At 47.4% G+C, this 22,879-nt stretch overlaps 1 protein-coding gene across 4 annotated transcripts in view; it reads left to right on the forward strand.

The window, feature by feature from the left end:
• The first annotated feature begins 673 nt into the window (after positions 1-673).
• The window catches only part of GRIA1 (glutamate ionotropic receptor AMPA type subunit 1), a 123,710-nt gene continuing 101,504 nt past the window's right edge, over positions 674-22,879 (forward strand). For all 4 annotated transcript variants that reach the window (XM_068409635.1, XM_068409636.1, XM_068409637.1 and 1 more), the window contains exons 1-2: positions 674-755; positions 2,897-3,034. In XM_068409635.1, the coding sequence (XP_068265736.1) occupies positions 674-755; positions 2,897-3,034 (220 nt within the window). The remainder of the gene's footprint in view (positions 756-2,896; positions 3,035-22,879) is intronic.

Consider the following 22,879-nt stretch of genomic DNA (forward strand, 5'->3'; position numbering starts at 1 on the left):
CCTTCGGGATCTCTAGTCTGTTGCTCTGAAATCCTTCCTTTCAAGGCACGTTTGCAGGATACGACCCTCTTTGTTACCCTAATGAGCCAGGCTGTAGGGACTGACCTGTTCAACTCCTGGACCCAGGGGTGAGAGCCCAGGTTGGGAAGCGATGGATCAGAGGCAGAAGAGTTGAAGCCCTTTCTCTAGAGGAGTTTGCCACCTACTGATTTGCAGGTTCCTTCTAGCTCCTGCCAAGAGAAGTTGAGGGGGAAAGCCGGGAATTTAGGGGTAGGTGGGAATTGTCTTTAGAAACCCCAGCCAGGACCCCCGGGGGGGAATAGCCGGGGTGAGGGTGGGGGGATGCGGTACCCAGCTGTTGAGCTCCAGCTGGGAGAAGGGGGAATGAGCTGGGTGGAAGCGCCTGGTGTGTGTGTGTGTGTGTTGTGTGTGGCGGGGGAGGGATGTGGATGAGGAGCGGGCTCTCTTTCTCTCTCCCGGGGCTCAGTCGATCCCGCTGCCAGGCGGTGCGGAGCAGCAGCAGTCTGCGCGCCGGATCCCGAGCGGGGGAGACGCGCAGCCCCGGAGGCGCCGCGGAGGGGAGGCGAGAGAGGCAGCTAAAGAGAGCCGAGCGGGGGAAAAATCAAATCTATGCTTGGAACTGGGCTTCTTTTTCGCCAATGCAAAAGGGAATATGCAGCACATTTTTGCCTTCTTCTGCACCGGTTTCCTAGGGGCGGTGTTAGGGGCAAATTTCCCCAACAATATCCAGATAGGTGAGTGCGGAGCTCGGGGCCGTTCCCCGGCGAGTGGGTAGGGGTGGAGAGGGGGGCGGTGGGGGAAAAGTGACCCGTTCATTTGCTTACAAAGGCAAAATATATATGTGTGTGTGTCTGGGTGTGTGTGAGAGCGAGGGGGTGAACTGCGAGGGCTGGATTTGTGTGTTGGAACCAGCTTTGCGAGAGCAGAGATGTATCAATTTGGCTTTGGGGGAGGGGAAGATGGGGAATAAATGCCTGCACACACACCAACAGAGAGAGAGAAAAGTGCCTCTGAAATGGAGGATGCACGAAAAAAATATGTTTTTTACTCTGAGAAATGCATGGGCTGCCATTGTGCGTTGCTGCATTTGCAAAATCAGCGGTTGCATGGTACATTTTTGGGAGGATGCTCTCATCTGGAGGTAACTGGGACGAGAGGTAACAAACAGGCGCTCTCTGTTGTTGTTGCTAAAGAATAAGGGCAGAGCTATTGGAGGAAGATTTTGCATTGAAGTCTCTCTTCGTTTCATGCTACTTGCTTCCCCTGCGCACCAGCAGTGCCTGTTTGATTCCTTTCTCCTTTCCTGTAACTTCTCAGTGCTCCCCTCCCTACCGCTCTCCCTCCCCAGGCTTATTATTACTCTCCCATTGATCTTTATTGATGGTGATTTGTAACCAGGTCCCAAATTCTCTTCCCTTGCATGCCGGTTTTTTTTCCCACCTCCTTTCTCTTTACAATGCGAATCAATTGCTAATCCACCAAGTTCAGGCAACTCCTGCCTGAGTCCAGCTGCACAATCGGTGCTTTTATTGCTGTTGACGCTGCATCCCTGTCTCCCTCCCTTCCTGCCTCCCCTTTACCCCAAATTTATGCAACATCCCAGGTTTTTTCCCTTTCAACGAACACATATAATAGCTTGGCTGCTAGCATCTTATTCCTCTGACGCCCGTGATTAGGCTGAGGGGGGGCAGGTACGGGGGAGGAGGGGGGATATTCATGCACAAATAGCCCTTTCCACACAACAAGGAGATGCTGTCAATACTAAAGGTGTGCAAAGTGCCGTTGATAGCAGGTCCTCACACATTTGTTTCTTCCCCAAGCCGTCTGCCCTGGAGGGTGGGTATTGACACTTTCTGCTTCTTTATTTTAATTCTACTTTGTTGCTAAGTGCTTTGTTTCCCTACTCGTAAAATGCCAATAACAGTGCTCCCTTTAAATGCATTGAGATTACAAGACAGTCTGAATTTAATAGGATCTTTCTGGTGGCTGTGAAGGGATCTGCCGCAAGCCAAGGCTCCTGCTGGGGGAGCAGCAGGAAACTTTTCCTGGGGCCGGGTTATCGCAGCACTTTGTTAGGTCCGTGAGGGGAGAAAGGCTCTGGACCTGGGTCCACTCTGGTCCCAGTTCCTCTCGTATTTATATCATGCTGTGCTTCTGGGCTTGTCTGTACTTCGATCCCTTTGAGGGTTGAGCTTTTGATTTCCTGCCCTCTTTGAGTTTGGCCACTGTCACCTGTTAAATTTAGGGTTTTTTCCGTACAGCAGAGTTCCAGCAGCAGCAGGTGTTTGGAGATGGGTCGCACGTCGCTCCAGCTCTCGCAGCCCTGTCCCCATCCCCCCAGCGCTGCGCCTCTCGGGACAGGCTCAGCCAGTCTGCCCCATACCTCAGAGTCCCATAGTGTGGGGGAACACCTGCACCCCTTCTGCAGCAAACCCCTCCTCTTAGCAGGTTTTAAACTGAGCCTAATTACAAGTGAGAGAAGGAGGAAGAAAGACTCTAGTTCCTCCTTTATGAAGGCAACATTGGCAGTGCTTCCATTTATCTTCCTTAAAGTTATGGGGAGACGAGGAGGTTGAACCAAACCTGGTGGTTCATCCCAACCCCGCAGGCTGCTGGGCCCAGGGACGCATCAGGGCTCCTATATGTGATCCAGGCATTACATAATGCACAGGCTAGGAAGGTTTTCTGCTCCCAGCCTGTCCGCAGCGGGCATGAAACCCCCAGGGCTTGTGTGCTGGAGGGTTTCAGAGTGTAGAGGTGCTCCCTAGGCTGGGGAGCTGTAACCTCTGCTCCTAGGAATATTTTGGAATGAAGAGGTTGCTAATACGGGTGTGCTTAAGACCTTTCTTCTTCTTGTTCTTTTTTTTCTCCCCAGGGGGGTTATTTCCTAACCAACAGTCCCAGGAACATGCAGCTTTTAGGTTTGCCTTGTCTCAGCTCACGGAACCCCCTAAGCTCCTTCCTCAGATCGACATTGTGAACATTAGTGACAGCTTTGAAATGACATACACCTGTAAGTAGCAGCGTTTGCTGTGCTCTCTCTTACTTTGGTTTCTTTAATCCTGACCAGTGTTTTTTTCTGTCTGAAACATGAGACATCTTGCTCCAAACGTGCGACTCCTTTAGGGTCCATGCAAGACAACCCAAAACACATGGGTGAAGGATTTATGAATCATTTTGGTTTGTGCTAAGACATAGGGGTGAGGTAGTGCTCAGTTTATTTGGCATGTCTTACATTTTCTCTTTAATTGCTTCTAAAGTGGTATAAATCCCCCAACAATTTGTTTCCTCTTGTTTCTCTAACCTCTGCCTGACTCATGTTGAGGTTTCATTCCCATATTTCCTATAGCCGTGATGTACAACAAAGACACCCCTTTCTACCCAAGGGGTGCACAGAAGTCTCTGTTTAGTGTGAAGAACTTTTTCTTCAGCCCCAGTTTAACCATCTGTGCTTGTAATTTAAGAAGGACCTAGCAGCAAATAGCAGCTTGCTGCAAGTGGAGTCCAGATCCACAATAAGGGGCATGCCTAATAATGACAGAGAGGTAAGAGAGTTCTAGTTTCAAGAACCAGCAAAATAGTTGGTTCTAAAAACAAGTATTAAAGACTGAATTTGAACCACAGAGTCGATCCTAGGGTGTATCCGCACCCTGCTAAAGCACAGCTAATGTGCTTTGCTGTTCTTGTTATATGATGTAGTTGGGAAAAGAAAAAACTGTCTCGCCAGGTAATGCCAAGATTAGCAGCAACAAATAAGACCAGGAGGGAACCAGAGGAAAACAAAAACCATAACACAGCCCTGTGGTTGTATTAGGGGCTGTTGCAGCATTTGCTTCCCTTGGAGCGAGCAGTGCCGCGCACGAGGGGCTCACGCTGCCGGGATGTGATGCACAAAGAATTTCTCGGTTCGACCTGGTGTCAGACACTGCTTTCACTCTCTGAGCCTGTGTGTGTGTGTATGAGGGCTGTCAGGAGGGAGTGGAGGAAGCCTTCCCTTTGTAGAGCCTGTTGGATTGTTGTTGGCTTACGTCCGTAGTATCCTTTTGCTTCACTGAAACATCCTCTCTGCAGTTTAGTCATGTGGAGAGTGGGGTAGAGATGAAGACAAACTGTTCTCTCTGCTAAGAAATACACAGAAGGGAAAAATCCTTTCCTGCAAAAAGAACTGGAGATGTACAGGAGGAGAATTAATAAGGCTCTTTGAAGAAAAAAAAAAAAGTTGTTGATTTTTTCTGTTGGAGGGCTTGCAAATACGATTGCAGGAATTTCCTGGCCAGTATGACATAGGAGAGAGAAGTAATAATTTGGCCACACTGTCACTGGAGTGTCTAATGACACATCTAAAGATTTCTATTTTCCTTAATATCCCTCTATTTGCCAACTACAAGGTTTCCATCAAGGAAGAGCAACTATTTCGGCTTAATCCAATGGCACTTCCTTGGCAGGAAAACTAGACAAATAGAAGAAAAAAAGACAGACCTTGTATCTATCAAGGGAAAGTGTCACCCACCTGGGGTAGAGTTGCTGACTGTGGCTGGAGATGAGCTATTTCAGTGCTGATAGCAGGGAGAAAGCAGAAACTGCAAGAATATCACTAGAATAAATCCTCCATCTGCGCATAGATTTCCCTCCTTTACACCCGCCACTAATGGTTTTGTTTACAGCATTAACGTTGATAGCAAGACCACGATACTAGTTATGCTTCAGAAATCTGTCATTAGTACTGCAAGGGCGGGGGTGGTCTCACAAAAGCTGAATGGAAGCAAGACAGCCTCCCAAAGGATGTTATATTTGAGCTCTATGTAGGGCACATTGTCCTAGATCAGACCAGCAGAGCACAGTCCAACTTCACTTGTCCTCATTTTTCTTTTCTTATAATTAAAAACTTCCTAAGTTCTCCCAGACTATGGGAGGCAGCATTTGTTTTTTAAGCACAAAAGGAGGTGTTATTCCATGTACCCTAGGGAGGAAAAAACCCCAACCCCCAAAAAAACAGGCCGTTAGGACACATGATTTTTGTACTCTTGGGCTGGAGTGAAACTTTTGCCAGGAATTATCTCCTTCCTCATCTTCCAGCAAATTCCCTTCCTGGTTGCCAAGACTAGATATCAACAGAAAGGTCTGTTTATTTACAGAGAATAAAAACCCTGCCCACGCAGCGGTCCTTATCTTCTGGAGAAAAGACTGGCCATGCTATCAGTTAAAAGTACCAGGTTTTGTTCCCATGGAGATAGAGAACACAGCGTTTCCTTGTCAGTGGCATTACCTGTTTCTCTGATGGTTAAGTCAAGGGTGTTTGGACCCCGTAATTCTGGTGCTGGGACCAGAATTATTTGGACCCTGTAATATCAGGGTCTCCAGCAGGACATCTGAGGAAGACTAGCAGGTCCCAGCCTCATGGCAAGTCCTGCCTCATGCTAGGATCTGGCCTCGTGTGCTAAATGTCGTCCTTATGGCAGGTGCCTGAAGCAGCATGTATATATACAGAATATATATTAAGAATCAGTGCTGACAGCAGAAGCAAAAAGCCTTGTTGGGCAGCTTGCGGGGCGATGCTGAAGTGGCAGGATGAACTGCAGCAAAATGACAGCGCCCTGTCTAAGGAGATTGTATGCAAAATGTGTCTCAGCATCATCTGTGACACTGCCTACCTCTGCCTGACATATATCTGCTTACCAGTTAGGATGAGCAAGCTTTGGTGTGACAGTGGGTGAATTTACAATGTGAGATGCGCCTAATTTGTGCACAGGTGACAGTGGTAGGGAGCCATTAATGATGTGCTAGTGATGATCGTAAATTGGTAACAATAATATCCATGAAAGTGATAGATCTGTAAAATATCAGGAGGCTGCTGTTGTCGCTGGGCTCTCGCTGTGACAGCCCAGCAATAACTTTTGTATTTCTGATGCTTCCAGTTGTGGACTTTTTATCATTACGTGGTGATTGTGAATACCTCTGTGTGGGGCAGCATCCACCTGCGGGTCCTGTGGTCCCTGTGCATGACATGTCAGTAGCTTATGATTTTAAGCAAACCGTAATCATTAAGGAAGCAAAAATAGGTAGTAGATACAACATGCGGTAACCTCGTGTTTCATGTGTGTGGTTGATGCTAATGTTGATGCATCAGTGAAACATGGGCACAGTTCAATAACTGAAATATCTTCCTGAATTCATTCCATCCCACAGACTGGATGGTAATGAACAGGCTCTGTGTTTGCAGCTGGGTATGTGGTGTGTCTTACTGGTATGGAAATGCACATGAGCCACTTTGAGGATTCTTATCTAAAGGTTGGGAGACTTTGCATTTTTGCTCTGTTTCTTTGAAGGCCAAAGCAATTGTTTAGGGGGAAGGTGAATTACAGTCCTTCCTTCAGCAGAAGCAGACGGCAGTGCCAGGTGACTATAAAGGGTAAAATGACAGCATGGTGTAGCTGAAAGGTTTGCCTCATGACGTAACAGAGCAAAACCCTTCTGATCAGCTTTAAAGACATGTTTGCAGGTTCTGTCTTCAGCCATGTTTGGAAAAGAGCTTTACGGCCTCAGCATAGTCGCTAGCAAACTCTGCCTTGCTGGGTTTTGCTGTGACTGACTAACGCAGCAGGGTTGGTGCTGCAGATCAGAGCTGAGAGATGTGGGAAGAGGGGTGCTCTGTGCCAGATGCGAGGGCACAGGAGGCCTGAAGCTTAGGAGAAAGCTGCAAATTCCTATCCCTGGGCAGTCCACAGTGGACACGAGCACCGTGTCTTGTTGGCAGCAAAGGGCTGAGAGGTTGCTTACTTGAGACAACCAGTGCTGGGAATAGTTTTCTCTTATTCTTCGTCCCAGTCTCCATTCGTGCACATGTAATGCACTTTCCCATCCTGTGCATAGCCCAGCTCCTTGGGAAACGCAAGTTGTTTCAGCCACAGCTCTGTAGCTTTATTTAATTTATGGTGCAGAGACTCCTGCTCTGGCTGGAGTTCCCAGGTGAGCCCTGGCAGCGTCAGGCAGACGGTGGTGGTTGCTCTCGCTGCCCGGGGAAGGTGATGGCTCAGTGAGAGATTTCCCTGGCAGTGACCGGGGGGATGTGCCCTGTTGAGCGGTACTTGCAGAAAGTGAATCACCAGCTTGGTAAATCTGTCCCTGCAAAACTCAGGCCCCTTTGCAGGGATGACCAGCGACTAAAAAAATCTCCGTTCAGCACCAAGCCCTGTAGCTTTGCCGGTGCAGCCATCAGCTTTTGCGTGCTGAGGTGTTGGGCTACTGAGAAGAGACATTCAGGAGCTGCACACCTGAAACACAGGGGTCTGCACAGGACGGCAGCAGGATTTTGCAGCTGCAAGAAAACTTGTAAAGAGGCTGAAAAACAGTGAATTATTTATCCCTCTCCTTCCACGTACGCACAGCTACAGGTCTTGTGGGGTCCTCATACTGAGTACAGGCTGTGGGTGCTGCTAGAATACCAACAGCTCAATCTGTTCTGCATATTAGAAAATGAACATGTAGTTTGGAGTCTGTCCATATTTCATGAACGCCTCCCAGCACCAATTAGAGAGGGATTTGTAGCGATCACTCACTCCATGCTTATGTTCTTATCAATAGCAGCAAGCTTATATCCAGATCAGCTATGAAATGAAGTCTTTCTTTTTCTTGGATACTTATGTATATAGATAGAGTATTTCTGGAGATTGCTTTTTATCTCTTAAATTACCTCTCAGAGACAGGAAGGAATAGGGAAACATTTGAATATTCTCAAACGAGGATCTAAATTTGGCTTAATTAAACAATTATTGCGTGTTGAATTTAAAGGAAGCTTCTTTGTTGACAAACATACGATGGTCGCCATTTCTTGGAAAGGTGTTGCTGTAATTATTGCAGCAGCAATCAATTAAAATGCAATTTTTATAATTAAACTTCCGCAGTCTAAATAAGCCTAGCCCTGTACTAGTATGTGATTGTTGTGGTGTTGGTAGTCTTGTTTTTATTTTCGCAGTGTCAGAAATCTCACATAAATGCTTTGGGATTTTTTTTCCCCCTGCAGAGCTCAGGATGGTAGCTATGACTATTTAATGTGAGTTAAGCCAGCAGAAACATGGATTTAATGATCAGATGCAGTCTGATTAATACAACATTGGTACTACAAGGAAATACATCTCCTTGGAGTTTGTAATAGTAAAGACGTGATGCAGGCAGACAAATCACAGAGCATCAATTCACGTTCGATCAAATTGAGGTTAAGGATGCTCAATTTCTGGCAGGGATGGGCTGCGGCTTTCTAGTAATTGTGTGTTTGTTTAGTGAGATGCCAGCACCTTACAGAGTCAGGTCCAGCCCTAAGGAGGGTGCTGACTGGTGAAATCCTGCCAGACAGGAGGGAGCGGGTCATGGGGGTGACACCAGCCTCCTGTGACCAAGGTGTCTGAGGGGGGTCTGGGGTAGGTGCTGGGTGCTTGGCACTCGCAGCCGCTGCTGAAGAAGGTGGGAGCTCATCCCATGTGCTTTCCCCAAGAAGGCAAAGCATTTAACAGATGAGTGCTGAGCTGTTTCCTCAGCTGTGGCTGCCAGGACAGGGCAGGCTGGCTGTCTGCCTTCATGGATCTGAGCATGGAAAGCCTTGGGTGAACGTGGGCCAGTATCATCAGCAGGGACAGTGATGGGGCTCCACTGTCATTTGGTGAAGGCAGCCCTGCCGACAGCCTGGCAGCACGTGTCGGGCATCAGGAACGGGTTTTCCCCAGTCTTATGTGTCCATTTCTCACCAAAGGGCATGGGGGCACTTATTCTTTGTGTAACTATTTTTATGTATTTAATTTTTGATCCTGGGCTGAGGGAGCAGTGGCTGGGAGAAAACCTGATATGATGCAATTAGGAAAATGAGAGGAGGAATAAGGGAAGTTTCACATCTGCAAATTTATCTGCTCCTCTGAAAAGGACCCCAAACACACATTGGTGACAAGCAAAAAAGAGGGCAAAGAAAAAGTAAAATTTGGGCTCTGCAGCAGGCAGAGAAGGGATTTAAGAAACAGCAGCAGAGGCCAGACCTGTCCATTGTGTGACAGTCACAGTTTTCACTCACCACTTATCCTTTCTTCTCTAAAAATAAAGCTTTTTCATTTGAATAGGGATCCTACTAAGCCAGAAACACACAGGCTTTATATTTTGGCATATTAGCAAGGTGAGAGAGTGGAAATCTTCATGCGGCTGCAAGGAAGGCAGCATGGGGAAGCGCGCTGTTCCTTTTCAAAACTCTAGTGGGAATTTTAGATATATATGTTTACATTTCCCTTAATAGGGTTAGAGCCCCAAAGGCAACAGTTCTCTGCTAGTGGAAATGGAAACTGTCCCGGTTAGCTTCAGCAACACGTGGAGCTCAGAGCAAACACAAAATCAACGTGCTCCTTAAAGAGGCAATAAGTCAGGGAGACTTTAATATTCTGCAGATCCAAATTCTCTGGGGTGCGGTATTAACACAAGTCTGAAGACAAAGATGCATTTATTTCAACTGCGTTCCTTTAAAGAGAGATGGGGTTTTACTCCTCTGCCTTCAGTTGTATAGAACTGAGACAGGGTAATGTTTTTTCCCAGTGAAAAGTGCTGTCTGGTAGAGCGTGGGGTGTCCTTTGGGAGGTTATGTGGACTCCTGAGGAAGTCGGATATTAGGCAAGATGCAGAAGAAGGGCCGAACCGAGCCATTAGCAATCCACCATCATCCCAGAAAAAAAAAACCCACAACCATTTTAAAGTAATACCGCATGATTAGAATAACAACAGCATGTTATCTGGCAGAAACTGTTCCCTACTCACCTGCTGAACTGATCGCTCATTAGCTCACACAGTAACAAGTCTCTAGTTGATTTTCTCATGCTACCCTTTAGCAGCCAGACCCCTTTGTTCCCTCTGGGGCATTCTTAAAAAAAAAAAAAAAATCACAACACAGCAGAACAGAAAAACCCCAGCCATGTTATTCTTGTTATTAATGTGTATCAGTTATTTGCCCTATTCTCTGCAAACCACACCCTTGCCAACCCTAGTCCAGGGTTGCAGGTCAGGAGGAGACATGCTTATACGTAGCAGGATTGACTGATCCCTTGAGGAAGCAGCAGTGAGAGGCAACGAAGAGGCAAGTAACAGCTACAAATTGCCATATCTTGGCTTCTTCAAGAGGGTCTTTTCATTCTTTGATTTTATTTGTTTCTGACAGAGTGGAGGAGTGCAAAAGAAAACAACTGATGTCGAAGATTGAGATGTAACATACAACTGATGGCAGGATTCCTGTGTGGATGTAGCATGCATGTCTGTGTCTCTCTGTGCTATAGGAGTCTTGGCTTTGATTTAATAAGCGAGGTCCTGTAACTATGCTAATAGAGATGAAGTGGGAGGGAGATGAAAGACTGAGGGCTGGAGGGTCGGAGAAAAGATACAGAAGCTGCTGTAGGTAATCTGGGTGCAGCGTGGAAGGATCTCGTGTGAAAGGGAGGGCTATTTCTCACCTCCCCGCCCTCCCAAACACTTTGCTATGATCTTTGCAAGCGGTAAGCTTCAACGAGCAAAAGACATCAGTGACTACACTGATTCAGATGTGGTTTTTCTCCCGCTGGCCTGCCGATATCCCCTGAGTGCCCCGAGCCTTGTTAGCTTTCCTTCCACGCAGCACCCACACCCCACTCATCACCATCCATGAGGAGGAGGATGGTGTTGCTATTCTGGCAGGTGAGCAGCAGAAAAAATTACCAGCAGGCGTGGGAGCTTGTGCGGAGAGCACAGGCGAGCAAAGTCTGGCAGAGAGCACACAGGGATGGAGGATGGAGAAACACTGGGTCAGGAAGACCTGTCATGGGAAAGGGGACAGGCAGCAGCTCTGGAGGGGCTGTGGACATGCCATAGCTGGAGTTTTCCGTTGTCTCTCATTTCAGCACTTACTTAAGGCAGGTGCTTAGGGCAGGGAATCCCCTGCATGGAGTGGTTATTGCGAACTGCCAGCATGTTTAACACAGTCCCAACATGCCACTGTGCTTTCCCCTTAGTGCAGCAGGATGCCTTGCATCCTTATTGCATGATGAGCACATGCTGTTTACGTGTGGCTCATTGCATGGTGCATGTGAGCGGATGGCCGTGTGTTGGTCCTGAGACGGGACCACTTGACCAGGGAAAAGGGAGATGGCAAATGCAGAGATGCAGACCACAGTAGCTGGAAAGGAGGCTCTTGTCAGAGCACACATGGCAGGGGAGGCGTGGGGGTGACTGCCGGATCAGTGTCTCGCAGGGACCCAGATCAGCGGGGAAATGGGGACAGGTCTGGGCCGCCAGCACTGAGTCTGCAAAGGGCTGGGTCAGCCAGCGGAGCCACAGCTGAGAAAGAGGCCTGGCCTGCAGGGAGTTCAGGAGAAATGTCTTTGTGCAGAAGGTGATTAATGTCTTTAATGAACTACCAAAGGAAGTAATAGAAAGCCAAACCACATATGGCTGCGCTGGGGGAAGGGGCCAAGGGGACATTGCTGTTGCAGGCGAGGACGGGGAAACGAGCAGCAGCACAGCCCATGCAGCGATGCTGTTTCCAGTTCACTGTCCCAGAAAAACAGTCGGGCACAGCAGCTGTCCCTAGTCTGTCCCAAGCAAAGGCAGAGCTGAGTGCATTTCGTGGATTTAATCAGAATTAATTCAGTCTTCCAGCCCGTCCTGGTTTTGGGATCTTTTCTGCTCAGCTCATTATGGCTGTGCCAACCAAAACCCAGTCTGCAGCTTTGAGGTGTGGGGATGGTAATCTGGGAGTCCCCATGCTCCTCTCCTGTGGGGGCAACGAAAGGAGAGGCTTTGGGAAGAGTGGAGCGTCACTGGAGGCTGGGACCTGGATTAGCCTAGGCTGACAGGCGTTAAGAGGTGTCACTTGTTTGGGAATCCATGAGAAATGTGTGGATGAACTCATGCAGATTTCTAACATTGAGTCATCTGTATCATCTATAACATCCTCCACCTTAGCAGCCCTGTGTGCCAGACTCAGCAGAGACCTTGGAGGGAGGAGATACCAGCACCTCTCCTGAACCCACAGAGTCCCACATAGCGCTGGGGCAGGAGGATGCCCATTTGCAGTCACCCCCAGACAATAAAACCACCTCTTCATGTTCCCAGACATGCCCATGTTTATGTGCTGATAATTAGGGGGGCAGTGAGTTCACCGTGCAGCCCCCGGGCAGGAGGTGAGATAGCTCCTGCATTTCCACCCCTGCTTCCAGAGCAACCACGTACCTTCAGAGATGAGCCCTTCCCCAAAAAGCCCATATCACCTCTTCTTCTGGAGTAACTAGCACTAGTTTGAGGTACAGGCTTGCTCTGCCAAAGAGGAAACTCTCATTCAAGCATCGTCACAGTTTTAGTGAGGCTTAACAGTCACGCTGAAATGGGAAAACCAAGACACAGCACCTCAGACAGCAGCTGTGAGTTGAGACCGTTCCCAAACTTCTCTTCTTTGCTGGGGAAGTTTTAGCTCATCCAAGCTTGTTCTCAAGTGAAGTCCTTACATGTACCCTCAGTACAAATGCTGGATGCACTATCCCTTAATTAAAACTTTTCCTTCCTTTACGAAGTGCCAGGTAAAGCAACAGAATTACGTGCTTATCAGATCAGTTCTGCTTTGCCAGATGTCTGTGGAGGGACAGAGGAAGACAGGGGAAGAACCAAGCCCAAGCTTGACCCAGGGTGCTCGTGCCATGTCGCTGCTTACATGTCTTAGCAGCATCCTTAAGCAGAAGGTCCTAAGTCCTTAAAGCATGAAGAAGGAAATTTGTCCCCTCTGACTTTTCTGGCTAAGGATTAGTTGCCCTCATCTAAGCTACTCATCAACATTACCTCTGTAATCAGCAGAGAGCCCTCCAGTGAGCAATCCTTTTGAACTGTTTTAGACAACCATCTTAGGATGGAATTGCCCTCCAGAGGTGCCTGCCTGTCTCCCTTGTCGATACGGGAAGCCAAGGTGACAAACTTGGCTTAGACAGTTTACTGTGAGACCTTCAGAGGCAAGCGAGATGAATCCTACCCCAAAGTGTCTGCAACTGTATTATGTTCTTCTGCTAATTCCTCAATACTCTGCTGAAGGTGATACCTCAGGGGTACCAAACATTTTCCTGCTCTCCCTGGAAGCAGCCTCTAAAGGCTTTGGTAAAAGCAGGCATCACATTGCAAACAGGCAGTTCGCAGTTGTGCTATTCTGATGTATTGCTAAGAAGTGAAGAAAACACATGTTCATGGCATAGAAACGGCTCTTCTCAGGTTCACCTTCTGCGTTTCAGTACAGTACCGCAGTGGCCTCTCAAGGGCAGGGGCCTGCCGTCATCCTGAGATGTGCTCTCATCCTCTTAATCTCTTCTGTTTCTCACTTTTCGTGGGCTCGCTGCTGGCAGTAGTGTTTGCAATGAACAAATGATTCCTGGTTTTGCTTTTACTGTCTTTACTTTAAGCAGACCTCTTTCTCCCTCTTTCTGTTGCTACACTCCTGGCTGATACTGCCTTTCCCTAGGAGTAGGCTCCGGGGGATCATAGAGTCGGCATTGTCAGGGGAGGAATGCCTTCAGATGAGAACTGTAGCATTTTCAAAATAGCACCCGGGGATTTGGCGGAGCAATGCCCACCAGCTCTAATGGGAAGAGTACAGCTAAGCCCTGCGTGGCACTGAAACAATTTTACGAGCTTTTCTGAAAAAAAAAAAAAAAAAAGACTGTTTGGCCCAAAAAACCCCAGTCATTTCTAAAGTAGCATCTGAGCCAAATCAGACCCAAAACATGCCTGAAAATGCCGGGGAGACTCTCAATCCTACGTGCTCTGCTCCTGGGTTCTGTTTGCCACTTGACAGCAATCTCAGTGTGATAGTGATGTGCATTCAGGTTTCCTGTTTCAAGCTTGTCTCTGGAACGAAAGTAAAAGTGTGAATCCAAACTAGCAACTCGAGCAGGACAACTTTGAAAACAAAATTAAAAAAAAAAAAAAAATCATCCCCCTTGGTTCCTAGGGGTGTGCAGTGAAATCTAGAGCAGTGTCATGAGGCTGGGGCTGGAGGGAATCGGGGTCGGTATGAGGGAGGTAGAGCAGCATTCTCTGGGGGTATCGCAGGAGCCTTTGGCAAAGGTGTGATTGTCTCAGTACTGTCCGTGTTAATCCAGCTGTGCAGGGGCTGCAGCTGGAGGAATGAGGTGCGTTGCTGTAGGACTATGGGCGCTCATGCTATAGGATGGTTTGTGCCCAGAGCTGCAAGAGGTGCTGCAGATGTATAGCATGCAGGGGTGAGATTTGCAGGGTTTTTCCTGGCTATCCTTGCCTGAAGCCAATGCAGCGAATTATTCACTTTCAACAACAGCAAATTTACATCAAAAAAAAAGGCTTCATCAAAAAAAGGCTCCATCAAAAGGAAATCGCACTTGACAGACTCCCTTTAGCCACGGGAGAGCAGCAAGCAGGCAGGCGCAGGAGGCTGCCTTCCCATCCCTTGCTGTCTGCATGTTCTGTGGTTTTGGCATTGCGAAAACGGGAAGCAGCTGTAAGCCCTTTGGATCACAAATGGATCTGGGAGTCTGCTACCTCTGCTAACAACTCATTTATTATCAGGGAGCAGACAGTTTCCTCTGAGCCAGTGCAATCTATCATTTCTTAAACACTCTGTGTGAGATTGAAAGAATTTGCTTTAAGAGCTGGCGCCTGGAGGCCAGCAATGAGTCCATCTTTGGGAAGCAATCTCCTTCCTCACTGGGATTTCTTTTTCCCAGCTTCAACTGGAGCAGTTCATGGGTGCCACTGCCAAGGGCAGGGCAGGAGAGGGATGTGCAGCACATGCACTCTTTCCTCTGAAAAGTCTGAAAGCATCCCTGCTCTGAAAAATGCCTTAAGAGAAATAACAACTCTCTGCTTCTCTCTCTGTGCCCAAAATACTGATAAAGGGAGAGCTAAGAGGCTCTTCTAGCCCCCTTGCATGAAACTCATATACACAACTCCAGGCAGGTTAAATCTGCCATGCACAATATCCCACCCACGATAAGCACCCACTGCTGCCTGGCCTGGATTTCATGCTGTTTCAGCACAGCACCGCTTCCTTGGTCACGTCAGCCTGTTTGTTCCCCCAAAATGTGGGGTTGCACGGTGGGAAAGGGGCTGTGGGATCACGCTGCAGCCCCAAACAAGTCCCTGCACCCAGACACCTCCAGTCAAAGCAGCTCTGCCAAAGGGCACTTCCCTGTCATTTTGCCTGATGCACTGGGCAAGGGTCCAGGCGAGGGTCCTGGGGGGTCTCCTGTGCAGATGTTGAGTGGTCTGATGCGGACACTCCAAATCCAACCCTCCTTTGCTATAGAGAGCAGTGGGGTGATGAAAGCCCATGTTAATTATGCTCCTTGCAGCAACTACGAGCTCACACCAGTGTTTTTGGCTGCTGTTATCTCTTGGCTGCTTAAAATCCCAGACTCCCAATGTGCTTCAAGGGAATTTGCTGTCAGAGTCAGCAGGAGAGATGGTAAGATGTGCTGGTGCATGTGGCAGCCCTGGTCCGGAGATGGGATGCCCGCAGGTGATGGAGCACTGTGACCCTCTGCAGCTGTTTTTCTCAGTTTTCATGTTGAGTTGGTTGATGTGGTTTAACCTTTCTTCTTGTAATTTGCACTCATGAATTATTCTAAGCGAAGCCAGCAGTTGCCTTAATTTTGGTTTGGTTTTTAAACATCTTTTCAGTGTGAAGGGAAATCAGGGCTGCAGGTGCTTGGTTCTGCACTATCAGTTTCTTGGATTGTGGATCAAGCCCTTTCTAAATATTCACTTGATTCAAAGGGGATTTTGTAGTCTGTGATTCCATCACTGCTGTCTTTACGTTTCCTGCAGATTTTGCCCAGCAACCCGATGCTCCACCCTGATTTTTGCTCGTTTTTCCCTTCCCTGCAGCAGGATTTTCCTCTTGGCTATTCTGCTCCTGTCTGTGCCTGTTGCAAACCCCATGCTTAAGATGTCAGGACCATCTCAGGGCTGTCATGCCTCCTGCTGTTTACCTGTTGCATCTCCCCGTTGTCATGAGTTTAGTAAGCTCTCACAGCAGTGTTTCACCATTATATTTATTTACCAAATATTTGGGGTCGTGATTGTTAGCTTAGGCCTGTAAGTACCAAAAATCCGATCTTTAAAGTCATTTAAGTGTTTACTTTTCTCCAGGAGCATCAGTACCTAAATGTGATATAGTGTGTTCTAAGTGATACTAAGTGTCCCTGTGGGTCTGCTTCGAGTGTAGCACAAACAGGATTAATGAGTTTTTGTTTTATCCAAACAATTTTTTTTGGTGAAAGAACAAACCAAAAGCAGGATTATAGCTCAATGATTTTATGTTCTGTGGTGATGCTGCTGTGTGCGGCAGAACACGCTCTAATGGCAGCTAATCTGGGATTGCTCCCATGGTCCACTTTCCTCCTGCATGGGTGAGCCAGGGGTGCTCACCCCATCTCTGGCCATTTCTGGCTCTGCTCCACTTGCATAGCCAAGGGGAAGGACATTTCTGGGTGCTCCTAGCCTGGCTGTGCTGTGGTGGAGGGTGCAGTGCTTGCATTGCCACACTCAGCTCCTCCTCTGTGGCTTGGTTTGGCATGATGCTGTAGCATACCTCATGTGGGAGCTGATCCCCTTCCCCAGGTCCTCATCTCTCCCAGAGACAGATCTTGCTTTGGGATCTTGCCTCAGTCTCGCACCTTGTTTTCTGGATTGCCAGAGGAATCTCCTGCCGAGATCAGATGAGTGAGGAGCTCTAATGGCTTCTTTGTGGCATGTCTTTTCTTAAGGAATGAGAGAAAAAAATATGCAAGGGGATACACTAAGATATCAATGGTAAAAAAAAAAGTCTTGAAAAAGGTCTCCTAAGGGAAAAAAAAAAAAAAAGAAAATTGAGTTGTAGAATTGTAGAATCAGGGACAGATGATAAATGGGAGCTGAAGGCTTGTGGCAAATGCATTAGAAGCAGCCTCTAACATGTTCTTTAACTCAGCATTTGTTGCAGTTTGGCCCCATCCGCAGACAGCAGCTAAAACATGCAGTGAAATGCCTCCTCTGAGCCTGCGTCCCATTGCTCTAACCGTGGCCTGTGCAATCAGTGAAGGCACCAGCATGAAAATGGACCAAGTCTGATGTCCTGAAAGAGCAGCACCTGATGCATTGGGCTGTGTAGGCTTTTCTGCAAGGAATCTAATAACTTTTCTGCAAGGACTGATCACTTTCCAGACATGTCCTAATGTTAACGGAGACTTTGACTTCAAGCCTCAAACGACTTACCTGTGCCTTTGAGACCTTGGCTGTGTCAGTAGTTTTCCTTTCTCTTGTGTGCAAGACTGCATATGAAGGGTGGCTTTAGGGGGAAGTTAAATCTTAAGGGTTTTTTGGGTACTTTCCTATCCTGGTGACTAGTATTTGCTTTTTTTTTCAGTGAGACTTCTGGAGGGGGGAGTGGGAAGGGCTGGCATTGATGACATACCACTGAAGCCATGCTGGGAATATCTGGAGTCCCCTCTGATTCAGCAGCACCCATTTAGCTGGAAAGGGCTGGGTGCTCAGAAGGGGGGATGTGCTTTCTGTGACTGCCAGGGTTGATAAATAAACGGAGGGAACATTTGCCTATGGGAGAGGACATGGATTTGCATTTCTGGCCAGTCCCATGTTGGCCTCGTTTTCTTGCTTAGGCTCATGTATACAGTCCTTGCTCTTCCTGATGAATGTGACCCTCGTTCGAGGGGGTCCATAGATCCCTGGCAAGTGGGGACGGCCGTCTGGCTGGTACCCAGAGCTCTCCTGTGTCTGCTGGCACATAAGCAGCAGGGGATGACGTCTGGGAAGTGATGGGGGAGCTACTCCTCTTCTCCTGGAAGTGCCAGGCAGCATATGGGTAAAGGCCATGTAGGTGCTTGAGTGGGTGAACAGAGACTGCCTCTGCATGCAGGATCCTCGGGAACATTTTCCTCCAAGCAGACTTTGCCACGGAACAGCCCGGCAAAGTGGAAGTGCCAAGGGGCTATGCTGAGTAGCCACAGTCCATATTATTTGCCATCTGTTCTCCCATTGCTGTTATGACAGCAGGAAAATGTCTTTCACGTCGGCAGTGTAGGCTCATTCATCTCCGCTCCCCAAGTGACACAAGCATGATTCACCTGCTTGTCTCAATCTTCATCTTCTTCCCCAAACGTGGCGCTGGGGTTTGGCCCGTATGGCCGGCCAGCTTGGCTGACGCCCTTTGCACCATGCTGCCTGGCCAGAGATGGGACATGTGTAGTGCTGGGGGTGAACTCTGACATGACTGAGCTGCTTCGGAAGAGGAGGGACTGAACCAGCTCTCTTTCTTCCCCCGCTGCCTGCAGGGAAGCGTTTAATCTCCTGATGGGAAGAAATTCACGGAGATGCATTTAAAATACTAACCCCTGCATGGAGGAGGATGGCTTCTCTTGATTTCACTTTTGTGTAGCACCAGGTGACCTCTTGGTGGGTGAAGCTTTTCTGTTCAGCTCAGCCAGTGTGCCCTTAATTTTCCTTTTTGGTCTTCAAGGCCTGAAGAAAGATTATCAATAACTCTCAATTGAGCAAAGCCTTTCTCATGTAGACAAATTTCCTTAGGAAAAAAAGGGTTAAAGACTGTGGATCCTCTGCTTGTTTGGGTCAAGCCTGACATCCCACTAGAACTAGGTCTTCATTAGATAAAAAGCTAGTGGGCAAGTGGCTTGCTCCCTCTGCATGTGTTGTAAGCTTCCTCTCCACTCCATGGAAGGAAGGCAGTTTGGGGGCACTTCCCTCCTGTGATTACCCAAAGTGTTTACCTGGTTGTGACTGGAAACCCATCAGGCCTTGAGGAATCTGTCCAATCCCTGGGAAGACCATGAACCATCCTTAACCTGAACAGAGTTAAGGAGATCTCTTCATGCCCACATTAAAGCAACCGAAAATCAATTCCTTTGTGCTTGCTTCTTCCAAGTTAGGACCTTCCATAACCAAAAGACTAGATGCAGCCCAATACAAGTTTCCCAGTGGACCCAAGACAGATATGCTGGAGACATTGCAAATGAGGAGAAATGTGTGTTCTGTTTTGTTTTCCCTGCTGTGATTTAGTAGCAGTGATCGTGGCAAGGCCTGGAGTTTTCTAGTCAGAGCTTGCCAGAGAAAAGGAGAAAATGTCTAACTCCTGCAAGAATTATAATTATTGTTAGGCGTTTCTGGGGTGCTATCAAAGTAAGAAGTGGATTCTAGGAGGACTGTAAATAAATGCTTTCTCCCAGGATGTCCCCAGGCTGGACCCTGGCACATGCAGTCGCGCTTCCCAGAGCAACTCCCTTCTGGGTTGCAATCAATAACAAAAATAACTGGGGGGGCCGTCAGATGCATTGAAAAGTCAATATGCCTGATAGGATATCCTCATCGTCCCTATACAAGAAAGCAGCCACTTACTGCCTATAAAACTTTTTGTTTTCTGAGGATATTAGAGGTTTCTGTGTAGGGGGGCATTAACCTTGTTTAAATGCCCGAAATATTTATTGAGGACATGCTTCCTCTATATTCTCTCATGATAGCATGCCCCAAATCCAGTGACAGTAATTAGCTACTTAAACTTTTCCTTTTTTTTTTCTTCCCCCCCCAGCTATGGCCAAATCTCTCTGGATTTAGCAGCAAAGCAAAGATTTAACAGAAAGTTTAAATGGGAAAAGCGTATGAGAAGAAATCGGAGGATAAGATTCTGTGCCCGTTAACTGATGGCATTTATAAATTATAGCTGAGAGATGTCATATCAGTGGAAATGGAAAACAGCTTAGTGGATTATAAAAATACCCTCTATAAACCATTTTAATGCCTAATTTTTTAAAATATCTTATGGTAGATGTCATAAAAATGAATTCTAGCAGAAAGGATAAAAATTTTCCCTCTGTAAACTGGCTAGCTGGTGATTAGAGGCTGTCAGGGAGAACAAACTCTTGATTAGGCTGAGGCGCTGAAGTATGGCTGAAGACAGCAGCCTCCCATTTCTGGGGAGGCGAGTTCGCTTGCAGGTGATGTTCCAAACCTGCAGGGTGAATATGACTGCAGCAAAACGCCCTCCCATCCCAGTGCAGCTTCTCTTGACCAGGAGGAGAGGAAGGCTGAGGAGCAGGCGCAGGGGGCAGAGATATGGGGCAGGGGCTATGTTGGGCTGTTTTGGGGCAAGACATGATGGGAAATCGCAGAGGGACAGTAGACCAAGTGGGAAGAACAGGGGTTGCTGGAAACTGCAGCTGTGGATGTGAGATAGGACAGTGCAAAGAGATGCTTATGGGATGTCTTGGAAGGAGCTGTGAGGTGGTGATTGACAGAAGGACACATTCTGGTGTCTACCAGGCTGCAGCGATTCTGGTTCGAGTATCGAGAGTGTTTAAAATTAGACTTGCAAGAAGGAGAGAGAAAGAGAGCTGCAGCTCTGGGCTGCCCTACAAAACAAATACTTTAGTTGCCCAGTGGCCAGTGTTTGCTGGTGTGAGCCATTTCAGAGAGGTTGCTACTCCAGATTTCCATGCTCACTTCTCTGTGGCCCCTGGGCACCTTCTGTCCCTTCCTGTGCGTCATTTTGAAAAGCACAGCCAACGCTCGGTTCTGGGTTAAGATATTTAAGGATGCAATGTTTTGCAGTACATTTCCAATCTGCTTGCTTAGGAAAGGGTAAATGACCTACCTCTCCTTGTCCTTTCACAGTCTAGTTCCCAGGATGCATTCAAAGGCGCCTATTCTCTCGCTACCTTTGAAGGCTCTGTGTCAGTTCTCCCCACAGATCCTTGTACTGTGGGCTTCTTTTGTGTCCTGCCCATATTATTTTTTCCAGAAGAAGAAATCTGCGTGTGGGATAGAAATGGTATTAACTTTCCCAACGTGAGCTCACAGCAGAACTGCATTTGCAGTGTGTCATTGGGGCTGTGTCAGGCTATTTCCATAGGGAGGCAAGATTTAGTGTATGGACTCCAGCTGAGCACCTTATAGCACCAGTGCAGGAAAGGCAATTTACCAAATTAAATTGCACACTATAGGATGCTGAGCAGCCTACTTCTGGGCCCTCTTCTCTGCAAGGGACTTCATCATGACATAAGCTAAAGGGATGAGTAACAGTCTTCAAATTGAAAGCTTACCAAAAAAACCTCATGCAGAATAATCCAAAGGCAACCTGCACCCAAGTTCCCCAAGCTCCAGCTGGGTTGGGAGTGTGTTTTCAGTCACAGAGAGATGAGCTGTCTTGCCTCTGGGCCTTTTCTGTTCTCTTGTATAAATCAACCAAGGACTGACTAGGAAAGGAATTGAAGGAAAAAATTGGATTTATCTGGCCTCTTTCCTACCTTTCCGATCACCTTTTTCCTGTGGATGGCACAAGTGTGAGTTTTCATCTGTCCGACTTGCACCAAAAGTACCCACAGGGGAAGAGGTCTTAAAGACACTTGAGTCACATATAGGTTTTTGTAGGGAAAAATCAAAAGGAAGAAAAGGTGGGAGAGGTCTTCTGGTTACAAAGCTTTCTTATTTGAAACTGGGGTTGTTATTCAGAGACAGTACTGGAGTAGTGACTTACGATTTTGCAGTATCACAGTATTTGGGGGTTTTGCTAGCAGCCTGTTTTCTGTAGTCGGGTTACACTCTGGGAGACCATTTTCATTTTTACAGAGATTTTCCAGCCCAGCTCTCTTGGAGGCACGAGTAGACTGTGCCATAAACCTTTACAAACCAGCAAATAAGTAGATTATGCAATTTATTAGCACTGTTACGCCCATCAGGTAAAAATCAGAGCCACTGTTTTTATCAGGGAGCATTGCTGTGCCCATGTAATACACCAGCAGCACAGCTCAGAGCGGAGGAGAAGCAGCTGCTGATTAGGCTTTCAGAACTCCTTTTGGCTTGTCATCACCCAGTAACAGAAATAAGCACCCACGGTCTCTTTACTTCCAAACTAGTACACCCGGTACCCACTACTGCACACATTCACTTCTTATTGCCACGTTTTTGTCAGTGGAAGTATACGCAGTGGGCTGCAAAGTAATTCTTTGCATATACCCACAGGTGCCTACCAAGCCAAATGAGAATCTCTTTACTACCTACTTATAGGGAAGGGTTCCAAAACGATCCTCTGGGCTATCCATTTTGGAGGACTAGAAAAAGAATACAGAGCTATATTGTCTGGAATTGGGTAGGAGTGTTTTTGTTGGATTTTTTTTTCCCCCTGTTGGGTGCCTACAGTCCCCACAAGAGGCATGGCACCAGCTTTCACTACGTGTTCACGTTATACGTTCATATGCAGCGATATTACAAGAGGTTCTCCAGTGCGGGGAACAGGCATAGGCAGAGAATTGATTCATCAGGAGATTTCAGCAAAATGTCAGCATTGGGAGCTGAGCTCCCATGGGATGCAATATTTCTTTATATTGATGAATCTGGTCCTCACTCCTTTGTTGTAACCATACACAAGGATTATTGCTGTTATTATTCAAGCTTGTCTTACCTGTTAGAAACCTCTGAAACAAAACTAGGGGAAATTAAATTGTGCAACTATGTGGCGGGTGACAGAGAAAATAATTCCCTTTGTTTTGCGGACATTTCATTTGAACAACTGTCTTAGAAAAGCTCTCCCACAGGACAGCTCCATCATGTGAAATTCCCAAGGGATCTGACAAGTCAGATGTGAACAGTCCATCTGCTAATTAGGTAGCAGCTGGCTGATTGTATTTCTTGCTGGTAGAAGCCTTTTGTGTGGAAAATGGAAAAATCTCACCTAGATGAGGAAGGGGATTTTGCAGGTGTGAGTGCAAATGTCCATCTGTCCCTCCTAACCAAACTAGAACAGAACAAACCACTGACAGTTTCTTTTGCTGAAGATCTTTGAAAGGCA

This window comes from Nyctibius grandis, chromosome 10 (assembly GCF_013368605.1).
Source record: "Nyctibius grandis isolate bNycGra1 chromosome 10, bNycGra1.pri, whole genome shotgun sequence".
NCBI lineage: Eukaryota > Metazoa > Chordata > Aves > Nyctibiiformes > Nyctibiidae > Nyctibius > Nyctibius grandis.